The 25514-nt window shown below is 39.8% G+C and overlaps 1 protein-coding gene across 2 annotated transcripts in view; it reads right to left on the bottom strand.

Annotated features, from left to right (window-relative positions):
- The window catches only part of LOC101476769 (zinc finger protein GLI2-like), a 96919-nt gene extending 77216 nt beyond the window's left edge, over positions 1–19703 (bottom strand). Inside the window, exons 1-2 of one of the 2 annotated variants that reach the window (XM_004565574.3) lie at positions 19449–19703; positions 5913–6021 (exon numbers count right to left, since the gene is read on the bottom strand). In XM_004565574.3, coding sequence (XP_004565631.3) covers positions 5913–6012 — 100 coding nt within the window. In that variant the 5' untranslated portion in view covers positions 6013–6021; positions 19449–19703. The remainder of the gene's footprint in view (positions 1–5912; positions 6022–19448) is intronic. The other variant, XM_076880443.1, reaches the window with a different exon arrangement.
- Positions 19704–25514: the final 5811 nt, after the last annotated feature.

The following is a 25514-nucleotide window of genomic DNA, read 5'->3' as shown; positions in this document are numbered from 1 at the left end:
TATATTCACAAACTGGCCAGACTGGATGACTTTCAGGTAGTATGGGAGCCTTTATGGATCAAGTGTGCCTTTAATGTGTTTCCTCGACTACCTGAAAAAAGGCAATAACTCTAAATTTAACAAAATCACATTTCAGCTCAGCCTTCATAAAATGTCTCTGAACATATATGTATATAAACAGGCGGGGGGGATTTTACTCCTAATCCGGGGTGACTTTAATCCTCCGAGGCCCGCGTCTACAAACTGACACATACATCAATAAAAGCTTGGTGGCTTCTTTGTCATTTTCGCACATTTCTTAGTAATATTTCCCCCTCTAAATACCTCCAGTTATGAGAATGGGCCTGAAATCATAGAGGTCCCAGAGTTGGCGTAAATCTGCGTGCCGTGGCCCGGCCTGTATGAGCAGACAGATGCGTGCTGTCAAAGGAAATACAAGCACTCATTTGAATCTATTAACTGGGCAGCAGAGCCTCGGGCTCGGCCAGGCGAGGAGAGGGGAGTTCAGATTTTTTAAAATTATTTAAAACCCCGCTGCTGGGGCCGAGTGTTGGTAAATGACAGCAAACTTTGGTCCAGGAGCCGCCATGCCAGAGTTTTATTTTATGTTTCACTCTAAAAAAAACAAATCTCCTGAAGGGGAAGGCGAGGGGGTAGGGCGGATCATCAAACGGAGCAGATAGGAGCGTCTGGAGCACCTGGGTCCATCCTAATTGACTCGGAGCGTGGCGTCCCCACTTTTTAAACAAAGTGACTCTCACTTGAGCTTCATTATATGCGCACCCCATTTCCATAGGCCTCTGGGAACGGGACCCGGGCCGCTCACGTAAAATAAATGACCGCTCCATGATAAATGGTTCTATTAGCAATCCAGATTGTTAAACTGTGATATAACAGATCGGAGAGGGAGCGCGGGGGCCCATTCATTTTCCTCCCTTCTGCACCCGTACGTGGCTGTAAATAGCTTGTTTTTATGTGTAAATAACATATTAAAACTCGGCATTAGCCATGTCCTTTGATAGAGAGGAAATTGTTCTAAATAAATAACGCGGGACGGGAATATAAAGCAGGGCGGGCTGTTATGGAGCCGAGGCTCAGAGGTGGGCATGACTTAGGTGACAGGAATGCTGCAGACAGCAGTAAAGCATACGCTGCCAATAAAAGATGCCGAACAGCAGCCGTATATCCTCCACTTTTCCCAGCTTTGTTTGGAAATAAGCTCTCAGGTTCAAGGACCTCGGCTCATCTGCCTCCCTCTCATGCTGCATATTGACTTATCAGGAGCTGGCAACAGGAATAATAATGCATATTACCACGATAAGTAATTGCTCTGTCCCGACACAGTGGCAGACGGTTGTGGTTTTTAGCACCGAGGCTGGATATCTGATTGGTGGAGACGGGCAGCGGGCTGGAGAATCGAAGCTTCTTGTTTATTTAAGATTAAAACACGAGGCTGATAGGGAGGAAGAGTTATGGAGAGGCGTTTTATTTTAGGTAGGAAGAAGATTAAAAATGGCTACATATAAATATACAATAGTGCAGGCTTATTAAAGTTCAGCTAAAGCTGTGTTGAGGGTCAGAGGAGTTCATGCAAAGCGGGCTTATTCTGGATGAAAAATGGAGCTTCTCTTTCATTTTTCTGCAGCAAACTGCAGCTGTACCAGTAATCTTTCTCGAAGACTCAAAGTCGATTTTCTCTATTTAAGACTTTAATCTGACAGATCTTTGAACAAAAAATAATAATAATCAAAAGACATTTTAGAGCAGGGATGTCAAATACCCACTGGGCCAAATACAATCTGGCCCAGTGGGTGGCTCTAAAAAATTAAAAATGCAAAGAAATAGGACATAAATTTGGCTTTTCTCATTAACAATGAAGTATGTTGAGTTTTACAGCTTTCTTAAGACCCCATTGCTTTGAGCACCAGTGTTGATGTCATCACACAGCCACATCCATTTATACTTGCAGTTACCATTCTGTTGTACATTTACAATGACAATAATGAGCAAGTCTACTCGATTCTATTCTATTCTATTCTATTCTATTCTTATGGTGCTTTTGTGGCAACAGCAAAATGCTGGAGGTGACTAAAATCAAATTGGAGCTTGTACCAGTAGATGTGATGTCGTTTTTGTTGTAAATGTCAACAAAATAATAATGACCTCAGTCACACAGGCCTAGAGATCAATTCGCAACTATCTGGCAACCACTGGTCATGAGGGAAAAATGTTTTTTTCCTGAATTGGTTGGTGACAGGTTGCTAGCAGTCACATACTGAAATTGATTCCAAAGAGGGATACGATGCGGCACTATTTGCTTCTGTCGGTAGTAGATTGCTACGGTTGCTATAGTTTGCACAGAAGATGTCAACTTGTCTAGAAACACTTGCCAACTGGTCTCTGAGTTGTAATGAAACTGAAAAGTGGAACACAAAATGTTCCACTTGTTAGGTTTGCAAACTACAGGCTGGCACAGCATCCGCGCTAGCAATTGTAAAGAGGTTTCTGGTGCCGCAACTATTCACCTTTCCTCTTACGACTGATGGCTGTTTAATTGGTCGGGCTTGAAGTGGTGATTTGTGTGGTTGGTAAAAGCTCCTAGTTGTTGTTTTTTTCACTTTAGATGAATCGCCATGTATCAGAAATGTCCTGTTTTTATACTCACAGTCCACAGTTAAAATCTGGACATATTGGAATTATAGATTATCATTGTAGTTTTATTTATGGGATAATGAACTGCCAACTAAGCTAGGTACTGTTAGCTGGGAACTCGCTGAGAACTGCAGTCTTTCATCAAATATGCTTAAAAAAAGCAGTAATGTCACAGTGGCTATGTTCATGTTTTTACTTTCAGTTTCTGGGTCTGACATGCAGTACGATCCCCAGTCTCCTGGGTGAAAGTCCGAGAGTACGTTTCCTTAAGTGCCCAGATGCCTACCCTACATGTTGAAAGAATAGGCTAAGGGTATACCCAGTGTGTAAAAATGTGTGTCCAAGTGTTGGCCATAAGAAGAAAGCGTGTGGTTTTATTAAAATATTAAAGAAGTCCACGTCCAGAAATGGAGCGCCATTCACTTGAACCCAACATGTAGTCTCATATGAACAATTAAAGCTGTATTTCTTCATCATTGTGGCAGGCCACCAAGTTCTCCATTAATAAAGAGAAGAAATGTCACCAAATCACTGGCTGTATTTACATTTCAAACGCGGCCCACTCTGCATCCACGTCAGAGCTGCTCCACCAGGCCTTTTTTTTTTCATCCCTTTTATACACTGGCGGTAAGAACAAGGTCTTTTAACCTCATTATCGAGAGCTTTCATCACACGTTCACTGACATCTTTAAAACATGCATCTCTTTCTGCCTCTCATGTCACTTCACGAGACATTCATCATGAAAATACCTCAGCAGGTGGTTCATGTAGTTTAAATGTGGCTCAGCTGAAGGTACTCACACAATTTCATCTTCTTCTTTTCCTTATTTTCTGTCATTAATACAACGTTGGATTAAACATCACTGAAGCTTCAGAAAAGCAGATACATGTTTCTAAAAGTAACCATTGTTATTTTTACTTCTGTAGTCAGCCAGTCAGAAGAAAGCAGGTTTTTAGGGAGTTGGACCCTAAAGATTCATGAGATAAAATGGCTTGTCTTATAAGATGAAGTTGAACGCCAGTATAAGCTGATTCAGTTAATAACTGCCTCTGCTGCTGTTGGAGGTTGGAAACTGTACTACTGTCGGTCGAAGACAGAGGAAGAGGAGAGGGGAGAGGCATGTTAGGAGATAGTGAGAGAGAAGGAAAGGCAGGAGTGTGGAGGTGAGAGTAGAGACCCCCCAATTCGAAAAGCCAAAAGATGATTTCCAATTTCATATCTAAACCTGTAGCTATACTAACTCATTCAATCTGTTTTATACAGTCTGGGTAAAATGGCTCACGTTTCTATGGCCAGTGAAACCAAGATTTGAGGTAATAATTGAACGTCTCTGCAAATCTCAGTTACTTTAAGCTCTAAAAGAAAGTTAGCAAAGTGGAACTGTAACAAGGCTGAATAATTTTATATAAATATAATTAAAATGAAAATATTGATTGATTTTATGCATTAATGGGACCCCCCCCCCCCCCCCCCCCCCAAAAAACAAAAAACAAAAAAAACAATAAAAACAATAAAAAAAAAAACAATCTGGCTAGTAAAAATGTCCAGCTATCACCTCATCCCAACTCACTCAGCTTTGCTCATATCCAGTCTTCCTGCAGGGACCTGTACACATTAATACAGGCTGAGCATAGACTGTGGTTTATGAGTTATTAGCAGATCCACATTATATTATAAGACAAAAGTGAAGTGCAGTGATTCTGCTTTCATCCAACAGGATGTGACTGCAAACAGAAGTCTCATTATTAGACGTCTATAGGAACGTGAGCCTACTTCTCACATTAATTATGAGCTCAGTAAATATTTTCCGGATGTCACTCAGGACCTAATAGTCACTCAGACAGGAGCAACTCGAGGTTCAGTATTTTGCCCAAAGATACTTTAACACGCACAGAGAAGTTGGGGATCGAACCACCATCCTTCAAAATACGATTACCGGACAACCTCCTCTACCTCTTGACCCCATCCAGTTTTAGGTTGTGTTGTGTTAAAATATAAGACGTACGAAATAAGTAATACAATACAAACACAACAATTAACTTACTGTTGAGTTTCCTGATAGAAAAAACTTGCACAAAAGGTTTTGTGCTTAGTTCTAGTTTGTAGTTTAACCCACATTCACTGCAATAAGGTTGGCGTGACCAAGGCTTTCAGTTTGACCTCGGATTTGTGGTTTAAACTGGTTTAACTAATCATTATTATTAATTTCATCAAATTATTCCTGATAATCACATGAGTACAAATAAAGCCCATTTTCTGAATGGGCTTTATCAAGTCCATATAGTTGCAAAAACACTGTGAAAGGTAAGGCACAGGCAGGTTAAACACTTAATTCATTGAATTATTAAAGATTAACTGTTGGAAAATGATAGGAAACCAACTCCATTTCCTCTACGTCTCTATTCAAACAACACACTGAGTTATAATATCCAATAAAACTTGACAAAATACAAGTTGTACTAACTAGAAAATCCTTTGTGATTTGGCGAGGTGCTGACTTTTGGGCCGCGTTGCCAGCTTTGTCGCCTCTTTACCAGTTAATGAGTGTTTCTTTATAATGGCAGGCCACCAAGTCCTTCATGAATGAGTAAAAATGTCACTAAATCACACGTTTAATTTGCATTTCAAAGCCAGCCCATCGGCTTGCATCTTTGTCGATCTCTGAAGCTCCGTGTCGTCAGCTCCACTTTTTTTTTTGCCTTTATACTCTGGAGGTAAGAACAAGGTCTTTGAGCCTCATTATGCCAAGCTTTCATCACACGTTCGCTGACATCTTTAAAACATGGGTTCTCTCTTTCTGTCTGTCCCTCCCTTGTGAGACAGCATCGGTGCTACTCTTCATTTAGTTCAACAACACAAACATTCACCTGCCCCAACACCCCCTCCCCACCACCACCACCTCTCTTGTTATCCACTCATCAGCGTTTACAAATGGTGCCACACTCCTTGACTGTAGACACTGGGCCTTGATGCCCATTAATGATGCTCATCTGAGCATTGTCTACTTAGGATTCCTATCAGACATCTACTGTAAGTCACCTCTGACTGCTGCTAGTATCTAAGGAGAGCCACGAGCATCAGCTCCCTAGTTGGCGCCTTGTCTTTGAAATGTATATTTCATCACTTGGTTTGCTCCCCTCTTTGCCCCCTGGCTGAACACTTGGGAGACCTCAGTTCACAGCGTGGCGAGGCCTGATGCTGGGCTCCAAACTCAAATTCAGTCACTGGTTTAAGGAGAAAGTTTTAAGAAGTGCCTTACCTCTGGTCTCTGAGGGTGAGGGTTTCTTTGGGAGGTCGGTGAATCCGCTACCGTCCATTTTGTCTTTTTTATCTGTGGCTCTCTGTGGTGAAGTCTCCATGGTCGAGAGCTGCAAAAGCAAGAGGAGACAAAAAGAGGTGTTAGAGCCGACCAAGTTGAGCACACTCGAAAGAAAGTGTTCATTTAGGCCAGGAAAAGGACACTCCACAAACACTCTGGAAGCACTTAAGAGTACTTAGAGGTTCCTGAAAAATACCCAAAGAGAGCCTTTTTAGGCCAAGACCTCAAAATGGAACAGCAGCTATATTAAATAAATCTTTTAAAGTAGTTTTAATACATGTCTAACAAGTTAACCTCTTTACATCGACCAACATAACCAAGTTCTGTTATGGTTCTGTTAATATCAACCTCTTTTTTTATGAAGTTTCCACCTCCAAGCAGAAATTTCACTTTAAAATCAGCACAAATCGACATATAAGATATTATTTGAAAGATAACCCATTCAAAAAACTCTGGACTCTTAATTTCTGAAGATGTTTTTTCAGCACCTTAAAGCTTTGCCAGCATTTTGGTTGGACAGTACATTTATAATTATATGGAAAAAATTACTCTGAGGGGGGCAAATGCACAAACGCACTGTGCAGCCAACACACTGTAACTTATGGACCTCCATCGATGACCCTGACAGGGCTGTACGCCGAAATGCATCAGTCAAACAATACAGTTCTTTGACTTCTGACTCTTCACTGAGTCTCTTAACCCGTAGTTGGACTGCAAGAAGTGATCGTAATACACAAATCAAAGCTCACTATATCATCTATAGTTTCGTGAATTTGGGGAAATATCATCAAATATTTCCTTGAAGAAGAAAAAGTTGTGAATGATCTGTGAATGAAGGTGCTGCTATAAAATCTGAACATAAACCATCAGCTAGTTCCACTTGGTGCTGTGATTGGCTCAAAGCCAAGCACCATTCGTTAGTCACCCACGAAGGGGTGAGATAATCTCACAGAGCACCAAGCAAACATGTCAGAGGATTTTACGATGAGCAGCAGCTCACTTCACGAGATTTTTGTCTTTTCGCAAACTCTCGCTATTCACGACTCAATCTGCTCCACTGCCACAAGGAAGGGGGGACTCGGGGGTCACCATGGGGGTCAGTTTGTGGGTTAAAGGGGTTAGAGGATAAGGAGGTGGGGGTCTTAGCTCGCATGTCATCAAAGTTTATTTGACTACTGACCTTTCCACCACTGCTATTCAGAGCTGCTGCGTGGTTTAAAAAGTTGGAACAATACAACTTTATCTTCAAAGTTGAGATGGAGATGAAGAGGACTCTTAATTCAGCTTCTATAGTGTGACTGGGATTTTCCTTTAAGGAGGAAAAAACTAAACATCTGGGAACCTGATTTCCTCCTTCTGTTTCTTTAATAAGCCTGGCAGATCAGATTGGACTGGATCCAAAACCAGCAGAAGTAAATCTGGTGTCAAACAATGGGCACCACTGGCAACAATCCCATGCATTTAAAGATGAAAATACGGATAGAAAGCGATTTACATGACACGAAAGAGGGTCAGTGTAAATTAATTACACAGACATCTGATCATTTAAGTTGTTTATAAATTTAGAAACCTGATAAGAGTTTGCCACATGCCACCTACTCAACAAGAGCCAAAACAGGTAATCAGTTAGTACTATGCTGGTATATCGTTCTAAAAAAACATTTTTGGTCTTTTAATATAAAACAAAGCAATATAAGTTAAATAACTTCATTTTCAAATTACTTTATCAGATGATGTTATGCACTAAACGTCGCTAGACTGGTGAGGCTAACTGACACTTAGCTGGCTAAATGGTATAGCTTATTAATATTAGTATATTTGCTTATTTTATTAGCAAAACCGTATCACAGTAGAAATGCTAGTTCAGGACTAGCTTGCATCAAAACCACAACAAATCTTTGGATTAATTCAGTTTTTTTTTTAAAATGAGTCTACATATCAAGAATTGACTGAAAGTCGTGTAAAGAAACCAATGAAAAATTCTCTCAGCTTAATTATTCAGGTTCATAATGTTTTTCTGACAACTTAAAATTGCTGATTTTTTTCAGTGCTAAAATGCACTGTTAATAAATAAAAATGGTAATAAGATTAACTTTATCATTAAATGTATATACTGTAAGTTGTTTTAAGTCTTTTGCTTGTAAGCTTTTTACATTGCAGTATTGCAGTATTGCAGTATTGCATTGTAGTTCTGTTACTGTTTTGGAGCAACTGTAACCCACATAATTTCTTGAGGGATTAATAAAGTATTCTGATTCTGATTATTTCCACTAAAGTACATTTTCTGAAAACCCTAATGTTTTTACATGATAAACTGACATATGCAGATTTGGTCCCTAATAGAGTCTTTGGTCCTGCCCCATGTATAATATCTTCTGTATCTTTTTAATGATTTAGTGGCAGTTTCAGAAGACAGACCTCTGACCTTTTGGCTCCAACAACAATCTGGCTGCTGTAGGTTGCAGACTTTGATAAACCTTCAGTTCACTGAGTTTGTCAGTGACCAAAAGTCAATTTACTGCCTCTAGTGAAAAAGCAGGTAGTCTGACTGACAGGTGTGCCTGCTGTCTTCAGGATGAATCAGTGTAACAGGTGTGAGAGGACAGCAGTGGAGCCTCATGGGAAGCTCCTCACCACACACAAACCTCTTTTAGTTGAGGTGATAAATGAGGCACGTAATGGCAGCCTTTCACGCCTACAGCCCTCTGATGTGTCCTCGCAAATCATTATTAGTCAAGCTTAACATTTACTGTTCACACATTTAGCTGTGTAGGCCTCTCAGAAAACATTCGTCTCTAAGAGTCACAGTTCTTGGCCTAAAAAGGGGATTAATTACTTGGGAAATTGTTGTAAAGACACAAAGGCAGAAATACCAATTGCTAAACTTACAAATCTGACAGTTATTTAATTTTATAATGTAAACTTCTAACATGATTCAGAATTTTCAACAATACATTAAAAAAAAGGAAATAGAAATGCATAAGAGGAACTGACAGCATGGTAGTTGTAGGCTGCGCCAACCTGAGGTGTAGTTACACTTTCAGGGGCGTGCATGTCGGGTTAATCTAGATCTATGTAACACTGTAGGGTTTCAGGAGGGCTAACAATGTCCGTACAGTATAGATTCAACACATTAGTCTGTCAGTCACCAGCTAACACCACCTAACTTGATTGGTAAAACAAATATACCTGCTAATTAATTGTGAGCATCAGACTAATAACTTATTCAAATTTCACTTAATAAAACCTGAACTGAACTTTTTTCCCTGCGCAGTTCCAAAGATACAATTAGTTCGTTTCATAGTGACACAAGTTGCAAAAGTGACCATATTAGGAAAAAAGGGACATTATCAGCTAATGCTTGCTAGCTTTGTTAGCTAATTGGTGTTGAATGACAGATTAATAAAATACCAAAATTTCACTCACTAAACTTTAACCAAAATCCTTTTTTTCCATTTAATTTTTTATATCAGGTCTATCTCTTGCTAGCTTAGTAGCATCTGTAAATGCAAAAGTGGCCATATTTGGATGACATGATGGAGTCATCAGGTGATGCCAGCTATTTATTGGCTAAGAAGTGCTGAAGAACTGCCAAAGCACTAATTTTCTTGATAAAAGATGAGCTTGCACCCTACCATTTTTTCTCTTTAGCTCTAAAGACATACGATCAACTTGACTTGCTTTACTAGCTAATAACTTATAGCTAGTAAAGTTAGCTAATAACGTTATCTAGCACGATTTCTGTTGTGTAGCTGGAGGTCACATATGTTTGTTTTTTTAATTCCTCAAAAAGTCTACAAAGTAAACTATGGTGAAAATTAAATGGCGAGCATGGCAGTGAGCAAAAGCATCAGTGAATTTACTCGTGGGAGTATCTAACAACCACGTTAGCAAGTCAACAGTTCAGTCAGTGAGGTAATTAAGCGTGGCCTCCCACTGTTGTCTGTCGGTCTTTTCAAAAACCTCACAATGATTCATTTGAGTGGAAAAGCTCAGAAAGAGAGCCCTGCAATGGGGTTATTTAACGGAACAACAGCTTCAGAGCGTCCCTCCCCCGATTTCTGCAGAGTCATTGTGAGGAAATCAGCGGCTGTTTATCCTGCCAAGTCATCCTTTTCCCGTCACTCTAAATCACAAACACAGCAGTTTGTTTAACTAACACATCTGACTTTAATTTTTATGGCTTTCCTGGTCGCAAACGTACAGTTTTTAACTGTGCAATCATGCACAGTCTGCACAACCTGTGTTTTTTTTTTCTTTCTGTGCTTGCCTCCGCTCTGAAATTTCAAAGCAAGTCACCTGAGAGAAACACCTTTGCCACTGTGTAAATTAACTAACAGCCGCTGACACACAGGATATATCTTCCTCCTGTGGAGGGCCACGACTTCTAGAAATCAAAGGGCCTGCAGTGGAAGGGTATTCCCTGCGTCCGGGAAACAAATGCCTCTCCTTTCTAGGTGTACTCGAGTACAGTTTGGCTCATCAGCCAGCGTCTGCCTGAATTATTAGAGCAGCTCTTGTCAGGCAAACAAATGACTCTGTCTCGACTCAAAAGATCACAGCGCAGTGGAGTAAAATCACAGAGCACGCAGTCAATTCCTCGGAGCGGTACCCCCTTTTCCAAGGGCCACTTGCTGGAATTTATGGCTGGGGCCTACACCTATTCTCCCTTGAATAATAGCTATCCCGTAAAAGAAGCCGGGGTCGGTGGCAAGTCTAAAATAAAATAAATAGAAGGGGTGGTTGTTTACTGTGTGAAAGCACAAACAGAGGCTAACGGTGACATGTGGATTTATACCGAGGAAACGTCCCCCGCGAGGCCCCCATTTGTCCCTCAGCTGATGGTAAACAGACTCGGACCATCAGCCAGGCTGGATGTTTCTCCGTGAGATTCCCCTCAGAGGAGGATGTTCAATATCCTGTGGCTGATCTCCTCCTGCCCTCGCCAACAGCAAACAGATGTGGCGGCCGAGTTCAGAGGAGAAAGCAGCACGGCGGGATGAATGGATGCCTCCCACCTGAGTGCCATGGCATGCCCTGACCTCACTTTTATGTTGTTTTTGAGGCAGCCCAGAGCTTTCTGCGAGGCTCGTAGGAATTCAGAGCACTCATGTTATTTCAAAGCTGGAAATAAAACCCACATTTTACCTGAAAGAAAATGTTTTAAATAGGTACGAAAAAAATCATACATATACACCAAGAAGGAGATGTTTCATACACTACAACCAGGAGTTTGGACCAGCCGCCTGTGCCACATGGTGATATGAGCACTGAAAGTTTAACAAAAAGGCTCTCTCTGAAGTTTTGGTTTTAGTTTCTTTGTAGAGCCTAAATGTGTTTGTCAACCATTAAACCATTAAATTTAAAATATTTCCATTTCCTGTACTACTGTTGAAAAATGCTGGAAATGTAATTAAAAAGCATCAAATTTGAACCCATCACTACGAGGGCCTGTACCTGGGAAAATGTTTTAAGTAAAGCTACCAATTAAAATATCAAAATAAAACTTTAGAGACATTTAACCAGAATTTTTAAACTCATTTACCAAGATGTCCCCATGTTTTGTTACCTTTTTCATTTTTTGTGGCATTTTTATTAAAATGCTTATTTATTATAAATAAATACAAACTGCCATTTCATAATATTTTATTACAATTTGATACAAATTTAAATATTTATTGATTTTCTAATTCTAACAGTTTATCTTAACTAAACCATAATTTAGTTTTACTTATAACACAAGAATATTATAGAACACAAGTTTGAAATTCTTCTTTTAATCTTACTCAAAATTGTATTTTAATATACTATATTTCTAATAAAAAAAATGTATGAATTATTTTTAATCTGTGTTTTTTGACAGTAGAGCTTTGTGATACCTGACTGGTGTTTTGTATTCTCCTTACCTGTTCTGTTTGAAATTCTTTATTATTTATTTTTAGTCTTCTAAATCTCCTCAATAATTCAATAATAACAAAACTCACGCAGTCATCTCAGACACAGAAGTGAAAATGAAACACATAAACAGGGTTAATGTGTTATTTACTTTATCAATTAGATGATTAATCAGGAAGATATTTCTTTCAGCTTGTACATGTGAGAAATTCAGTTTTATTGTTATTGAATGTATTTGCATTCATTTCGATAAAGAAGCAGAGCTTAGATGTTCTCACTTCTTTCCCTACGTTTAAATGATTAATCTGGATTTTAAAGGGTCAGACACTTCCAGCTGACATTAACTGAAATTTTAATTTTTAATTGTAATACCAAAAACATTAAACATCAAAGTTGAAAAACAAATGCTCAGATATCCTGTTTGATAGTTCTGTCTCCAGAGCAGGGATTATCTATCAGTTCTGCCTTACAGTGGATCTATTCTGCTCATTTGCAAAATAGATCCACTGAATAGCTTTGCATGATTCACAGCTTAAAATAATACTGCTGTGTCCCTAATGTTTTGGTAAATTACTGGATCAAGTCACAGTTTACTTGAGTCCTGCACGTGTTTCAGGTTTGATTCCTGACACTTAATCCCGTTACCGTGAGTAAAACACCTAAAGTGTCTCCCTTCTCCTTCTTCTCTGCCTCTTTTTTATTAGGTTACACTCTGAAGGACCGCCTGAGCGTGCCGATGGCGTCGAGTCCACGCTGACCAATCGCTTTGATCCCTGACCCCCAGCCAAATGGTCCGTCTACAGCCCGGCCTCTTGCTGTTTTACAGCCTCACTTTGGACCGCAGACTTCCTCCTCGCTGCCTGGGTGGATCTACAGTAAATCCTAAACTTTGGTGATTCTGGAACAGGTCTAGTATTTTCCATAGTGACACACAATTGCTGCACAGCTCAATAAATAACTAATATAACAGTTACATTATCTACACCAAACACAGATTTGGTTGGATATATCATGGATATTACAGCAGTACAGATTTACATCAAACTAAAGGCCTCATAGCCTGAATGATGAATCATAATTTCTTTGTTGACTAGAGTCTGAATAAGTCTGTTTTTGCTGTTTTGAATGAGCAGTTATTTATTTTAATTACATTTTTACTCATTGAGCTCCTTTATTTGATTTTTACTTCATGTTTTATTTAACTGAGCTCCTTTCTTTTGAGTAGTTTTTACATCATTCACCTTTTTTTGCTTATCTTATCTTATAAGCTGAGCGAGTGTCTGTGCATCTGCAAGCTGCTTTGCAACCCACACCCATCCCCACCTCATCCTCAAATGCACTTTCTGACATCCGACACCACCTCCATTGTCAAGTTTGCTGACGACACTGCTGTTGTGGGCCTGATCTCCGACAACGTCGAGACGGCCTACCTGGAGGAGATTAGGAACCTGGAGACCTGGTGCCAGGAGAATAACCTCCTCCTAAACATCAGCAAGACTAAGGAGCTGATCGTGGACTTCACTACAAAGCAGGCGAGGAACTACAAACCCCTCATCATCAGTGGCACGCCAGTGGAGAGAGTGGACAGTTTCCGATACCTGGGTGTCCACATCACTCAGGACCTGTCATGGTCCTGTCACATCAACACCCTGGTTAAGAAAGCCCGTCAGCGTCTCTTCTTCCTCAGAAGACTTAGAGACTTCCATCTGCCACTGAAGGTGCTCAAGAACTTCTACTCCTGCACCATCGAGAGCGTCCTGACGGCAAACATCTGCACCTGGTTTGGGAACAGCACCAAGCAGGACAGACGAGATCTGCAAAGGGTGGTGCGCTCGGCAGAACGCATCATTCAATCAGAGCTCCCTGACCTGCTGTCCATCTACACCAAGCGGTGCAAGTCCAAAGCTAGGAAGATTATGATGGACCTCTCCCATCCCAACAATGGACTCTTCTCACTGTTGAGGTCTGGGAAGCGCTTCCGCTCCCTTAAGGCCAAAACAGAGAGAATGAAGAGGAGCTTCTTCCCCCAGGCTATTCGGGCCCTGAACCAGGTGTAGGACTGGACTCTCCCAAACACGTCACTATAAGACTGGACTCTCACACACGTCACCACACGCACCACCACACATTTCCTATAATCCTATAATTCCTATAATTTATAATCCTTATCTTTATAATCTCTTCTGCTATTTGCACATTCTTTACTGTAAATTCCGAAGTTAATTTGTAAATTTTTGTAGTAAATTGTAAATATTGTAAAACTTTTCTTCTGTCATTTAATGGTCGGGCATTGTACAGCTACAAGCATTTCACCCCCATGTCATACTGTGTATGGTTGTGTGTGTGTGACAAATAAAATTTGAATTTGAATTTGAATTTATTTGTCCATAAACGGTCATGTTGAGGTTGACAACCCAACCAAATAAATAAATACTACTGATGGAAACAGCACCCTTATTTTGACTCCAGATGTTGTTACTGAACTCTTTTAAACTGCATTCTTACATTTTCATTCTTAGAGTTAGTGTTAGAAGTAGTAACTGTTCAATACTGTGACATGATAGCGAGGAAACTGCTGTGTGACCAGAGCAACCTGCAATAGAGCTGGAGGACAGGATGTTAAAAAGGATCCAGTGAACTTCAGACAAGAACTCGTTTTGTGTGTGGATGCTTCTCATTTCATAAAGATGTTTTTTATTAAATAAAAAAAAGTGGAAGTGTAAATCCAATCAGATTAAATAAATTCAGTGTGTTTTTCCCAAAAAGGAGAAAAGTCTTCACAGTTGAATTATTTAAGTGTTATGAAGGCAACTTTTGACCCACATGAACTTTCAGGTTTATGTCCACAAAGATCACAGCAGGAAAAGGTTATTCATGTACATAAGTTTCTCTTTTGCTGCATCTTTAAAAGGCACAGATTACCTGTTAGCAGTGGTCATGGCAGGCTTAAGGTAAACTCAGACGACGACGCTGATGATGATGATGATGGTTTCCCTGTCAGCTTCTCTCTCCTTACGCTTGGTTTAACTTTTGTTGGTCAGGTTCACTTTCACTAACAGTAACATAACATGTTTTTGACAACTTGATTATTCTTATTTGACTTTTCTAGTGTCTAACTTCTGCACTCTGTGTGTGAGGAGGTGTCCTCACAGTGACAGGAGAAAGTAACGCACTGCAGCTTAAGAAAACACCAGCCATCAGAAAAGTGCAGCAAACCTAACAAAACACAACACAACCGTTTTTGGGGAGACAATAAGCTGACGGACCAGCTGTGGAAGTGACAAGCTAACAGTAAACGGCTACAACACTGATGAATCTTCTGCTCCTCATAAGTTTTGGTTTCTGTCACTTCTGTGTCCCCAGAATCATTCATTTTTGTTTCCTAATACAGTAAATTCAGATTCAGTAGATTCTTATTATTTTATGTATTTGTTAGGAAAGCTGTTTTAAGTCAATCCTGATGTGATAACACACATAAGAAGTGTCCTTGCCACAGCAAGAATTAAAGCTTAATCATATGGTAAATGGTAAATGAACTGGTTCTCACATAGCGCTTTTCTACTCAATATACTGAAAAGCACCTGAATCCAAAGTATCGGTATTAAAGAAGAACTAGAAGTAGTTGGGTAAATGCCTCTTTAATCGGCTCCTGCTGAACCAATGATCGAGGATGAGCTGTTGAGTTTATATGCCGGTAAAGGTGCACATCACTGCCATCCTACAAGCTGAATGACAACATTTGCAAACTTTAAGACCTTTAAAATGGTGTCGACTGCACGGTTTGGAGTTTGATGTGGTAGCGGTGCAAAGTGCTGCATGTTTAGTGCTCTCCCCAAAGAGTTTCAATTGACACCTCCTTCTGATGCTTTTGCTGCGTAGTAGACATGATTAGTAAATAGGAAAGTTCATCAGCTTTTATCTATTCAGAGCTAATGGGCCTTTAGTGAATGTGAACCAGGCATCATCCTGAGAGGAGATTTTTGGTCGTTTGGTCAGAGCAGAGCTGATACCTGCAGAGCCTCCTGGGAGATGAAGTCTATCCCCGACCCCTCACAGGTTCCTGTCTCAGAGTTTTGGGCGTGTCCGGGGGGGTCGGCAATCATGTACAAACGCTACTGAGGGGTGACTGAATGCTAAAGAATCCCAGAAGCCCTGCGGGGACGCCATGTGTTAAAGAAGTTTGAGAAGTATTTAAAAGAAAGTGGTTTTTTCTGTCAGCTGATGTAGTTTGGCAGCTTTTCAGAGCTCGTTTTAAGGCGAGGAAGGATGCAGCGTTTCCTTAACGTGTCAGCGCGTCATGGCGGGTGTCTATCCGCGCAGCGAGGAGCATCCTTCACATCCGCCCTTCAGATCAGCTCGCTGTCCCTGCAGGAGTTAATTATAAGAAGCATCAAAGCTGATCCTGAAAAGCAAAGAGGAGGAACTACAGGCCCCCGGCGGACCACGGCGACCTTTGATTTCTGCCGGTCCTCCGAGTGTTTTTCTACATGTGCGTGCTGTCAACACGTTCTGTGACGGCTGCGTTTCCTCTGTTGGAGGAAGTTTTCTCGTGTCGTGGAGGAGCAGCGGGGCGAGCTTCAGAGTCAATGTTTGTAGATCTGAAAGCGACTGAGAGACTCTTTATTCCTGCAGCTTGTCCCCACGAGCGGCTGAATAATCCTCCCCTCGTTTGACCCGCTGGGGCCGGCAAGGAAAGCAAACAGCCACTTAAAACCAGCAGAGAGAGTGAGCAGAGGAGGGTCAACTAAAACCTGAGCACAGTTTACCTTTCGAGGGTTAACTGTTGCCTGAGACAAGTTCTCAGAGACTGAAAAGATGTTTCATTTTCTCTGAACAACGATCTAAAACCCAAACATTGTCCGTTTCTGGTTATTGAAAACATGAGCGAAGCTGATCACATCCAAAACAAGTTCTTCTCTGCAACGAAAACAAACGAAAAACCAAAGGTTTGAATTGTTCATCAGACTGTTTAATCAGCGTCCTCCAAAGTCCTTGCAGCCTAAAAACCACCAAACAGCTCCGAAAGGAAAAACTGAAAGGAAGCTCTGTCCACGGATTCTTCATCATTCTGGCTTTAAATGTTTAATGTGACTGATGAATCAAGATAACTAAGTGGACATATTTATGGGGAAAGGCCACCATAAACTTAAAGGGACAAGAAAAGCAGGTAAAGCTGTTTATTGATGAGTCAGGTAGTGATTTTCAGGGAAAAATGACACAAAAATCTGTACAATCTCAGAAGGTTTTAGGGACTTTGGGGCAAAGAAAGGCTGTTCAAATGCTTTAAGTAAATTTGCAGATAAATTAGGGGTAGAAATTATTATTAGGTCAGAAAGAAGGTGCAGGTTAATTAGAGTTTCTAAGGCCTGTGACGTGGACGTTTCTCTTCTCTCGGTTTCTTTTTCGGTCTTTTGAAATCTGCTCTCAGGAGTCCTTTTGTTTTTCTCTAAAGCACAGAGAAATAAATCTCCGACTGCGCAAAAACATGCTGTATTTGAACGTTGTGGATGTGTCGGTGAAGCTGCTGGAATCTGTTTAATGATTTCTGTTTTCAGGGGAAAATGACACAAAAAAGCCTGAACATGTGCCGCTTTCATGCAGCAGAAATGACAGAGCAGGTCTTTTAGCAAAAATATGTGAAACAGAAGCCGACCGCTTTCAGTTAATAAACAGATTTCAGCTTCAGCGACAGATCCAGATGTTTAGAACAGCTGAGAATCAGAGCGGTTCCTTTTCAGCCCGAACTGCTTCAGTCCTTCAACATGAAGTCAAAGCACCAAAGAAAATCAGCGGACGGAGCTTCACGTCAGCTTTAATTAATAAAGATGGGAAAATCTTTGAGTTCCTCTGCGGCTTTTAGGTTTTATACGACTTTATTTATTTTCCCTTAAACTCCTGAAGTGTTTCAATTGGACTGAAACCCAAAAGGAGACAGAGAGAGGCAGGAGGAGAAGCAGGCTTTATCTTCACCTTCAGCCCCTTGTTAAATCCTACAAAAAAAACAATCATTGCATTGCTGATTTCTCTGCACTTTCAACATTTTAATCTCAGTTAATTCACATCACACTGATTTTATTTTTCCAACACACTCCTAAAAAAGTCTTGCTCAGATTGCTCTCATTTAGGAAGAAGGAAAGCAGCAAATATTATCCTGGAACAAAACAACAACTCCCGACTCATCAGTGAACGGCTTTAGCGACACATCTGGATGTTGTTCTCACTTTAGAGCGTGACCTTTGATTCAGGTGGGAAACATCTGCAGCAGCTGAGAATCGGAGCGTTTTGAAGACGGCTGCTAACCGGTGCAAATATTCGCTCAAAATAACAAAAAGTTTCAAGCTCAAATCATACAGGATGCAAAGATGGAAGATTTGCTTCTTTTCTCAAAAGAGAAAGAACTTTTTTTCTGTGTCTGAAACAAGCAGGAGCTGTAAATCTGTGTGTTTAGTTTGGTGTTCAGACAATTAAAAAAGCCTCTTTTCAGGCATTTTTCACTTTTAAACACTCAAATGTGTTTTTTTTCAGCTCTCGGGGCTCCCTCTTTCCTAGGACAGAGGTCAGGTTGTCCACAGTGTGTTTTTTTCTGTGCTAAATGGTGAATCTGCTTCTCTCCCTCCAATTCCCTCCTCTGCTTTTCATCCCACTGAAACCCACCAGGAGCGATGCCCCGGGGCCACACGGCGTAATTGCTGCGGACTTGTTGTTTTGTGGGATAAGAGACTTTTGAGTCCTCACAGCGGGGCGTTTCTCTCCCCCCCTCTCTCGCTCGCCTCAATCTTTTTCTCCCCCCCTCCTCCTTCCCGAATCCCTCGTTTTCCCCCAGTTTTCTCTTTCACTTCTTCCAGCCTCAGTCAGGATGAAAGTGGACGTCCCCGTCCGCCGTCGCCCATGCCCATGTCATCCTGAATAAAGGGGGGCCCTCCATTATTTTCTCCCATCTCTGCACCCCTTCCTCCTCCTCCTCCTCCTCCTCCTCCTCCTCCCTGACTGCTGGAACTCTTCATCCTGCACAATGGAAATGCACTAAAACTTTTTTTTCTGATGCAAATTAATGCAACCGGCCTTTCAGGATTCAAATTAAAAAAAAAAATCTGCTGTGGACTGGAGCTGAGGGAGGAAAGGAGGTGTCAGTGCGCCTCATGTTTGTCTGAGGCCTTCAGGAAGCCTCCATCAGAACAGCTTTTAAATTCATCTGATTTTGAGGCTGTAAAAAGTGACAGTAATGTAAAGGAAAAGCTCAGAGAGCATCTTAAATATCAGGTTGCACATTCCTGGAATTCCTGCTTCCTTGCAAACCTTCAAACATCACCTGGAATAAAAGCTCCCAAAGTGTCTTCTTCTCCCGTTTCTCACCTCCTCTTGTGCCAGAAAACGATCAAGTATTAAAATCAGATGATTTTTTTTAAAGCAAATTTAAGTAAAAATACTCTGAAATTAATTTTAAAAAATATAACTGATAGAAAATAAAGCAAGTGTGATATTTAAACTCAATTATTTAAACTGATTTAAAAGTTGCAGACTGCGCTCTGCTCGGAGTTTCTAATGTTTCCGTAAGCACATGGCCGACCAGCGGAGACTCACCCGACCTTCTCCTCAGTCTTCTGCTCTCTCCTTCTGTCCTTCCACTCAAACTTTTCCTCTCATCTAAGACCCACAAAGCTTGAAATCCATGTGCGGTGCACGCAGACACGCGGAGGAGTGCGCGCCTCGGGTGGAAAAGTATCCGCAGAAAGATGTCCGAGCGCACAGCCTGAGTGGGACTCGGAGCAGCAGAGGAAGACTCCGATCAGCTCTCCACGCCAAAGTTTGGAAGAGAGGAGGAACTTTTTTTCCTGTCCGGGGATGCTGCGGAGCGTCACTCTGGATGGCTTCACCGCCCTCCCCTCTCTCTCTCTCCTCTCTCTCTCCTCCCTCTCTCTCTCTCTCTCTCTCTCTGATGGGACGGACAGACCTCCTCTTCATCACCTCAGAGGAGAGGAGTGACTCTGACTCCGCGCACACAGCAAACCTCAGAACTTCCCAATAACTCAGACTGAAACAGAGAGATTCAGGTTACCTCAGAGGCATTACCGGCTCACTTTACCCCGTCAGTTCATCAGTTTGATGTTTAATATTAGTGCAAAACTGTGTGTGTGTGTGTGTGTGTGTGTGTGTGTGTGTGTGTGTGTGTGTGTGTGTGTGTGTGTGTCCTATTTAAAGCCACTCAGCGCGTCTCCGCATAATTGAGGTTTGCGAACACGATCTCAGTTTTTAAAGGTGAATATTTCAAACACACTCCGAGTGTTTCTGTGAAAAAGAAGGATTAAAAAAACTGCCTGTGTTAATTTAACTGTGTGTGTGTGTTCTGTCTTCAAAGCTGGACTCAGGCTCCTGACTGAGAGTTTTACTTAAACTTAGTTTTCCTGAAAGCGCAGTAAGCGGAAGGAGAACACGCACAGGTGCATTTCAGAGTGATACTGACACCTGGCGGTGGCTGCCTTCCACTGCACGACGAGTGTCGCTCATAACAGACGCATGAACATGAAGACAGTAAAATGTAGTGAATAAATAAACAAAATAAATGAAATGACTTTCTCTTTGTTAGACACATAATTATAGAAGAATAGAATAGAATAGAATTTCCCTTTATTGTCAATGTATATGTGCTCCGTGCCAAATGTAAAGGAGTAGAAAAAAAATTAAACATAGATGAAATAAAATAACCTTCTCATATCAAAGACACACAGATATTAAATAATTATGAATGAATGTATTGATTAATAATTAATTAACTATTTAATTAATCAATTTAAATGACTTTCTGATTAAAAGACACCGAAATATTAAATAAAACTATTGTATTATCATATAGTTAAAGTTAAATCACTGTGACTTTAATCTTGGGCATAACAGTAACAACAAATCTATGTTGTACATATATTAATAATGATGACAACAGTGGTTTATTATTGTGTAATCATCTTAACAGTGAATTCATATTTTTATTTTTGCATTTAGTACTTTATTGATAATGACTATTATAATTATTATGTACTATTTTTTATTATACATTTAATTTTATTGCTACTCTTAATAGTAGTAGTAGTAGTATTGTTATCCAGCAGAGGCTCTAATTGTTTTATGTGTACACTTTTTATTTTGTTTAATAATAATTATTACTATTTTTAAAGATGTACTGTGTTTTATAATCACACAGTTTGATTTGTTAAACATTATTGCTATTCTGTATTTTGTATATGAATAACAGCAACAATAATAGTATTTTAGTTTATAATGCAATCATAACGCAAATTTGTATTTTCTTTTAAGATTTTAATAGTATTGAGTATTATTAGAATACACATTCAATAATTCTTACATGTTTTACACCATTTTAATAGAAAAAAAATATAAAGTTAGGAGGAATGCAGGCAGTTTTGGATTACATGGAGATTTCTGCAAAGACAGAAAAAAATTAAAGTGTATTAATTAATTTTATAAATGACTGACACACAGCAAACAGGAAGTAAAGCAGAGGCGCTGAGGTATCTGACCTTAAACAGACAAGTATGAACCCCACGTGTCCTTCAACATGATTGTTCTTCACGGACACTCATTTTATCTTTACAAAATGCTGTGACCAACACTTGTGTTGTGACAGCGCCCCCCAGTGGATAAACTGTGTGACTACAACAAACACAAGGTGAATATATGGTGTTTCTGTCCTTCAGCTTATTGTTCATTGATGATAAAAGGCTAAAGCGAGTAATTCCCTACACCAAATGTGGTAAATGTGATTATGCATGACTTTGGGCGACTCTTGTCCACATACAGACATTTGATCAGACTCAGACTCAACATTATTGTCATTCAGCCATTGACATGATATGAACTAATCACAATTCTTTAGCTCTCGTTATTGCAGCTTATCACCGAACTAAAGTAAAAACAGAATAAATATTTGTACATCTTACAACACTAAGTACTAAATATGTTAAATAAAAATGAATCTAAATCTGCTGCCTGAAATCAGATCAAATCAGAAATATATTTTTACATATTGTAAATAAAGTCATGTTTCTAATCATTTTAAATACATTTCAGTTATTTAGTGAATGAAAAAATTGAAGAAATAAAAGTGACTGAAAATTTTATCAGTTATAATTGATAATAAATTAAAATGTCTGAATCTATCTACGTCTACCTATTTATGTTTCGTGTAGATAAATCCGTATTTTAGTAGGTAAACAGTAAGTGCATTAATAGAGAAATTAAAAGAGTAGAAAATACAATTGTATCAAATAAAAATATACATTTATAATACATTATAATTTCATCCATTTAAAAATATTATTTATGTTGAATTTCATGTTTTTTTCTTTTAAATGCATTTATTTTTTATTTATGGCAGTTTATGTCTTCTGTATGTATATATGGAAGATAAAAACTCTTCCACTGAGGAATCTCCTGAGCTTAACTGATTACAGCTCCACTGATGAGCCTCCGCAGTCCTCCAGATGCTTCCTGGGAAATGAAACATCCATCACCTGTTGTACTCGGATTACTCTGCAGCCAGGTGTGAGGACCTGACAAAAAGCAGAGAAAGCAGAGATGTTTTTGTATTTCATCAAATTATCTCCACCTGCTGGTGAGTGTTGAGAACTTTAGTTTTATAAGAACCACACGGTTCTCCAGTTACTTGTTTACTACTGCTAGCTTTAATAATAATAATATTAATAATAATACATATTACTGTAAATAATAAATTATGATGGGTTAAACATGTGGTGTCACCTCCTGGCAGAAAATTGGACCATCTGCAGTCTGATCCTCGACTGCATCTGTGCGGCCAAATTAAATGAAAATAAAGCAGCTCAGTTCGTGACGGTTAAAAAAAAAGGTGATGTATCACTCGTATCACTTCCATATGGAGATAATCCTGCCTCACAGCAAAAATAATATTGAATATCTTTTCTTGTTTAAAGTAGAGCGTGAGAAATCTGCCTCCCATCTCCACACCTGATCCTGATGACTTCCACAGACGTTCCTGTGCTCGTCCCCAGAGCAGGAAGAAATCTGACTTTTCGGGGTTTAAAGTGAAGTGCGTCATAGTGGATGGAGGAGGCAAAGTTCACAGCTTTAGTCCATCAGCCTCTGAACATGTAACTGTTCACTGGAGATGTGTCGATCATCTCTGCTCTTTACTGGCTGTAAGTGTAAAAACAGGTCTAGACAGGTTTGGACATTTATACTGAAGGGGCTCTCCCAAAGTGTTCAGATGTATGAACATACAACATTTGGCGATAGGAAACATTAAAAAAACTAAATGAGATGAAAAACTTTCAAAATGTTTGGTTGGTTATTAAAACTTCTTCATCAAATACAGTTTACAAAACAATGCCAAATATATCATGAGCACATTTTCTTTTTAATTTGCTTTTTGTTAAAATGTACAAGAATCATTCACATCAAAAACACTGGAAACATACTTAACTGAAGAGACTTAACAGTAAGATTTAAAGACATTTTGGGGTAAATGGTAAAAAAAAAGATTGCTTTTTGACTAAAAAGTGTTAATGTGTAAAAACGTATAACAAGTAAACATGATAAACCCAGAATGTTTATTTCCCCGAGGGCCCTACATCAGACCTTGCATAATTATGAGATTTTTATCTGTTATGATTTATGATTTAAACTTACAATTGGCTCACATTTGTCATTTCACCATCAAGACACTAGTTGGAGCTGGTGTTCCTCTGTTCAAGTTGATTCAGCGTCTTCTGGTCATTTGAAAAATGGCAGTAGAAGAAAACAGAAATGTGTGTCAGGAAACAATCATACGGAACAGGCCAATCACAGACACTGCAGGCAAGAGTGACCTCATGTGCGGTTACATTTGTAGCGAGGTGTCTGTCAGGTACAGAGTACAGTCTGAGAAGATGTCAGTGTCCCAGAAACAATTTGCTGGTTACAGCTCATGTTCAGAAATACTTAGAAAGCTTCACTGTATGTTCAACGCCTTAAACACTAAATAACTTTTCACACTGTTATCTTAAACTCAGCCAACTACTTTACTGTACTGTTCGTTTTACTCACAAAGAGTATTAATGCACACAGCAGGGCTAACTCCCTGTGTAACAATGTACCTGCTTTTTCATTGTTCACGATCATAGTGACACTGTTAACATTGTTATCCTTATTTCATGAGGATAGTGTTGTGTGGTCAGTGCTTAGTTTTCCATATCCTTCCTACTGACACTCACTCTGTTCTACTGTTGCTTTTCCTTACTCTCATGTTCAGTCTGATGTCTCCTTCAAGCCTCGATATTAACTTTACTTTCTGGCCTAATTTCATTCAATTTTATTCAATTTTATTCATGTAGCACCAAATCACAACAACAGTCGCCTCAATGCACTTTATATTTAAGGTAGACCCTACAATAATACATACAGAGAAAAACCCATCAATCTTATGACCCACTATGAGCAAGCACTTTGGCGACAGTGGGAAGGAAAAACTCCCTTTTAACAGGAAGAAACCTCCGGCAGAACCAGGCTCAGGGAGGGGCGGCCATCTGCTACGACCGGTTGGGTTTAGAGGAGTTCACTACTGGAAAACTGAACTGGAGCTTATTCCTGACCAAGTCACCCAGTAGATCGTAGATAGAGTTAAGTCTCAAATAGGGTTTAATATTTTTCCCAAAACTTGGACATTTTAAATACAGGCATCTGAAGCCACTTTTTCTGGGAATCCCAGGCATTTAAATCAGCACTAAATACAACATGCGAAGAAAAAGTATGCATACATTCATCCATATTCTTAGTTTAACAAACGCAGTGTCATTATCATTAGTATGAATTTAAGATACATTCACAACCAGCCATGAAATATATTTTGATGTTCTCACTCTGAGAGTCACACTTCTCATTTTTTGTAATTACATTTTTTTAATGTATTGCACCCAAGTTAATTTGTTTCCTGTTTTTCATCATTAAATTGGATTTTCCCAGGATTAAACCCTGGTCTCAAATTACATAATGTAGTTTCTATAACTGTTTATTTATTATTTTTTTCAGGCTAGTTAACCAATACTAAACCTTTACTCTAATGGACTGGGATTTCTCTCTGGATCGTCCTTCCAATTGTCCAATGCAGATTTTCCATCTGGGTTTTCTCCCATAGCCGTTAGTTTTTCCAAGTCATTTACAAGGCAGTAAAGCTATGTACTCATAGCTGCAGACTTTTTCTGTTGGCATCAGGGCATGTCCAATCACAGATGGGCTTGACATACCATGCATCACAGGTCTTATTCTCCTCTGATATCTTGTGGTTTGTGGTACCCAGTTTAGCATCTACCACCGAATGGAGAATCCCATATCTGGGCCACATGGGTCTTCGTGGCATAGAAGACATGCAGTTCACAGCCAATGTTTCTCGCTAGTGGTAGGCACGCACACTGTATGCATCCCACAGTCTCCTGGTACATCCGTGAAAGCAGCACTGATGCCAAAGGATATTTGCAGGTGTAGGAACAATATGGATTGATGGATTGTGTTGTCATCTGGATTTCTTCGACTGTGCTCAAACAAATCAAAATGCAACCACAAAGGTCCTGAACTGTTAAACATTTGACTTCCAAACTAAAAAATTTCCTCAGTTTGGTAAAC

The sequence above is a fragment of the Maylandia zebra genome, linkage group LG23 (assembly GCF_041146795.1).
Source record: "Maylandia zebra isolate NMK-2024a linkage group LG23, Mzebra_GT3a, whole genome shotgun sequence".
In the NCBI taxonomy this organism is placed as follows: Eukaryota; Metazoa; Chordata; class Actinopteri; order Cichliformes; family Cichlidae; genus Maylandia; species Maylandia zebra.
The sequence above is the reverse complement of the archived record's forward strand: the minus strand, read 5'-3'. Positions and strand labels throughout refer to the sequence as shown.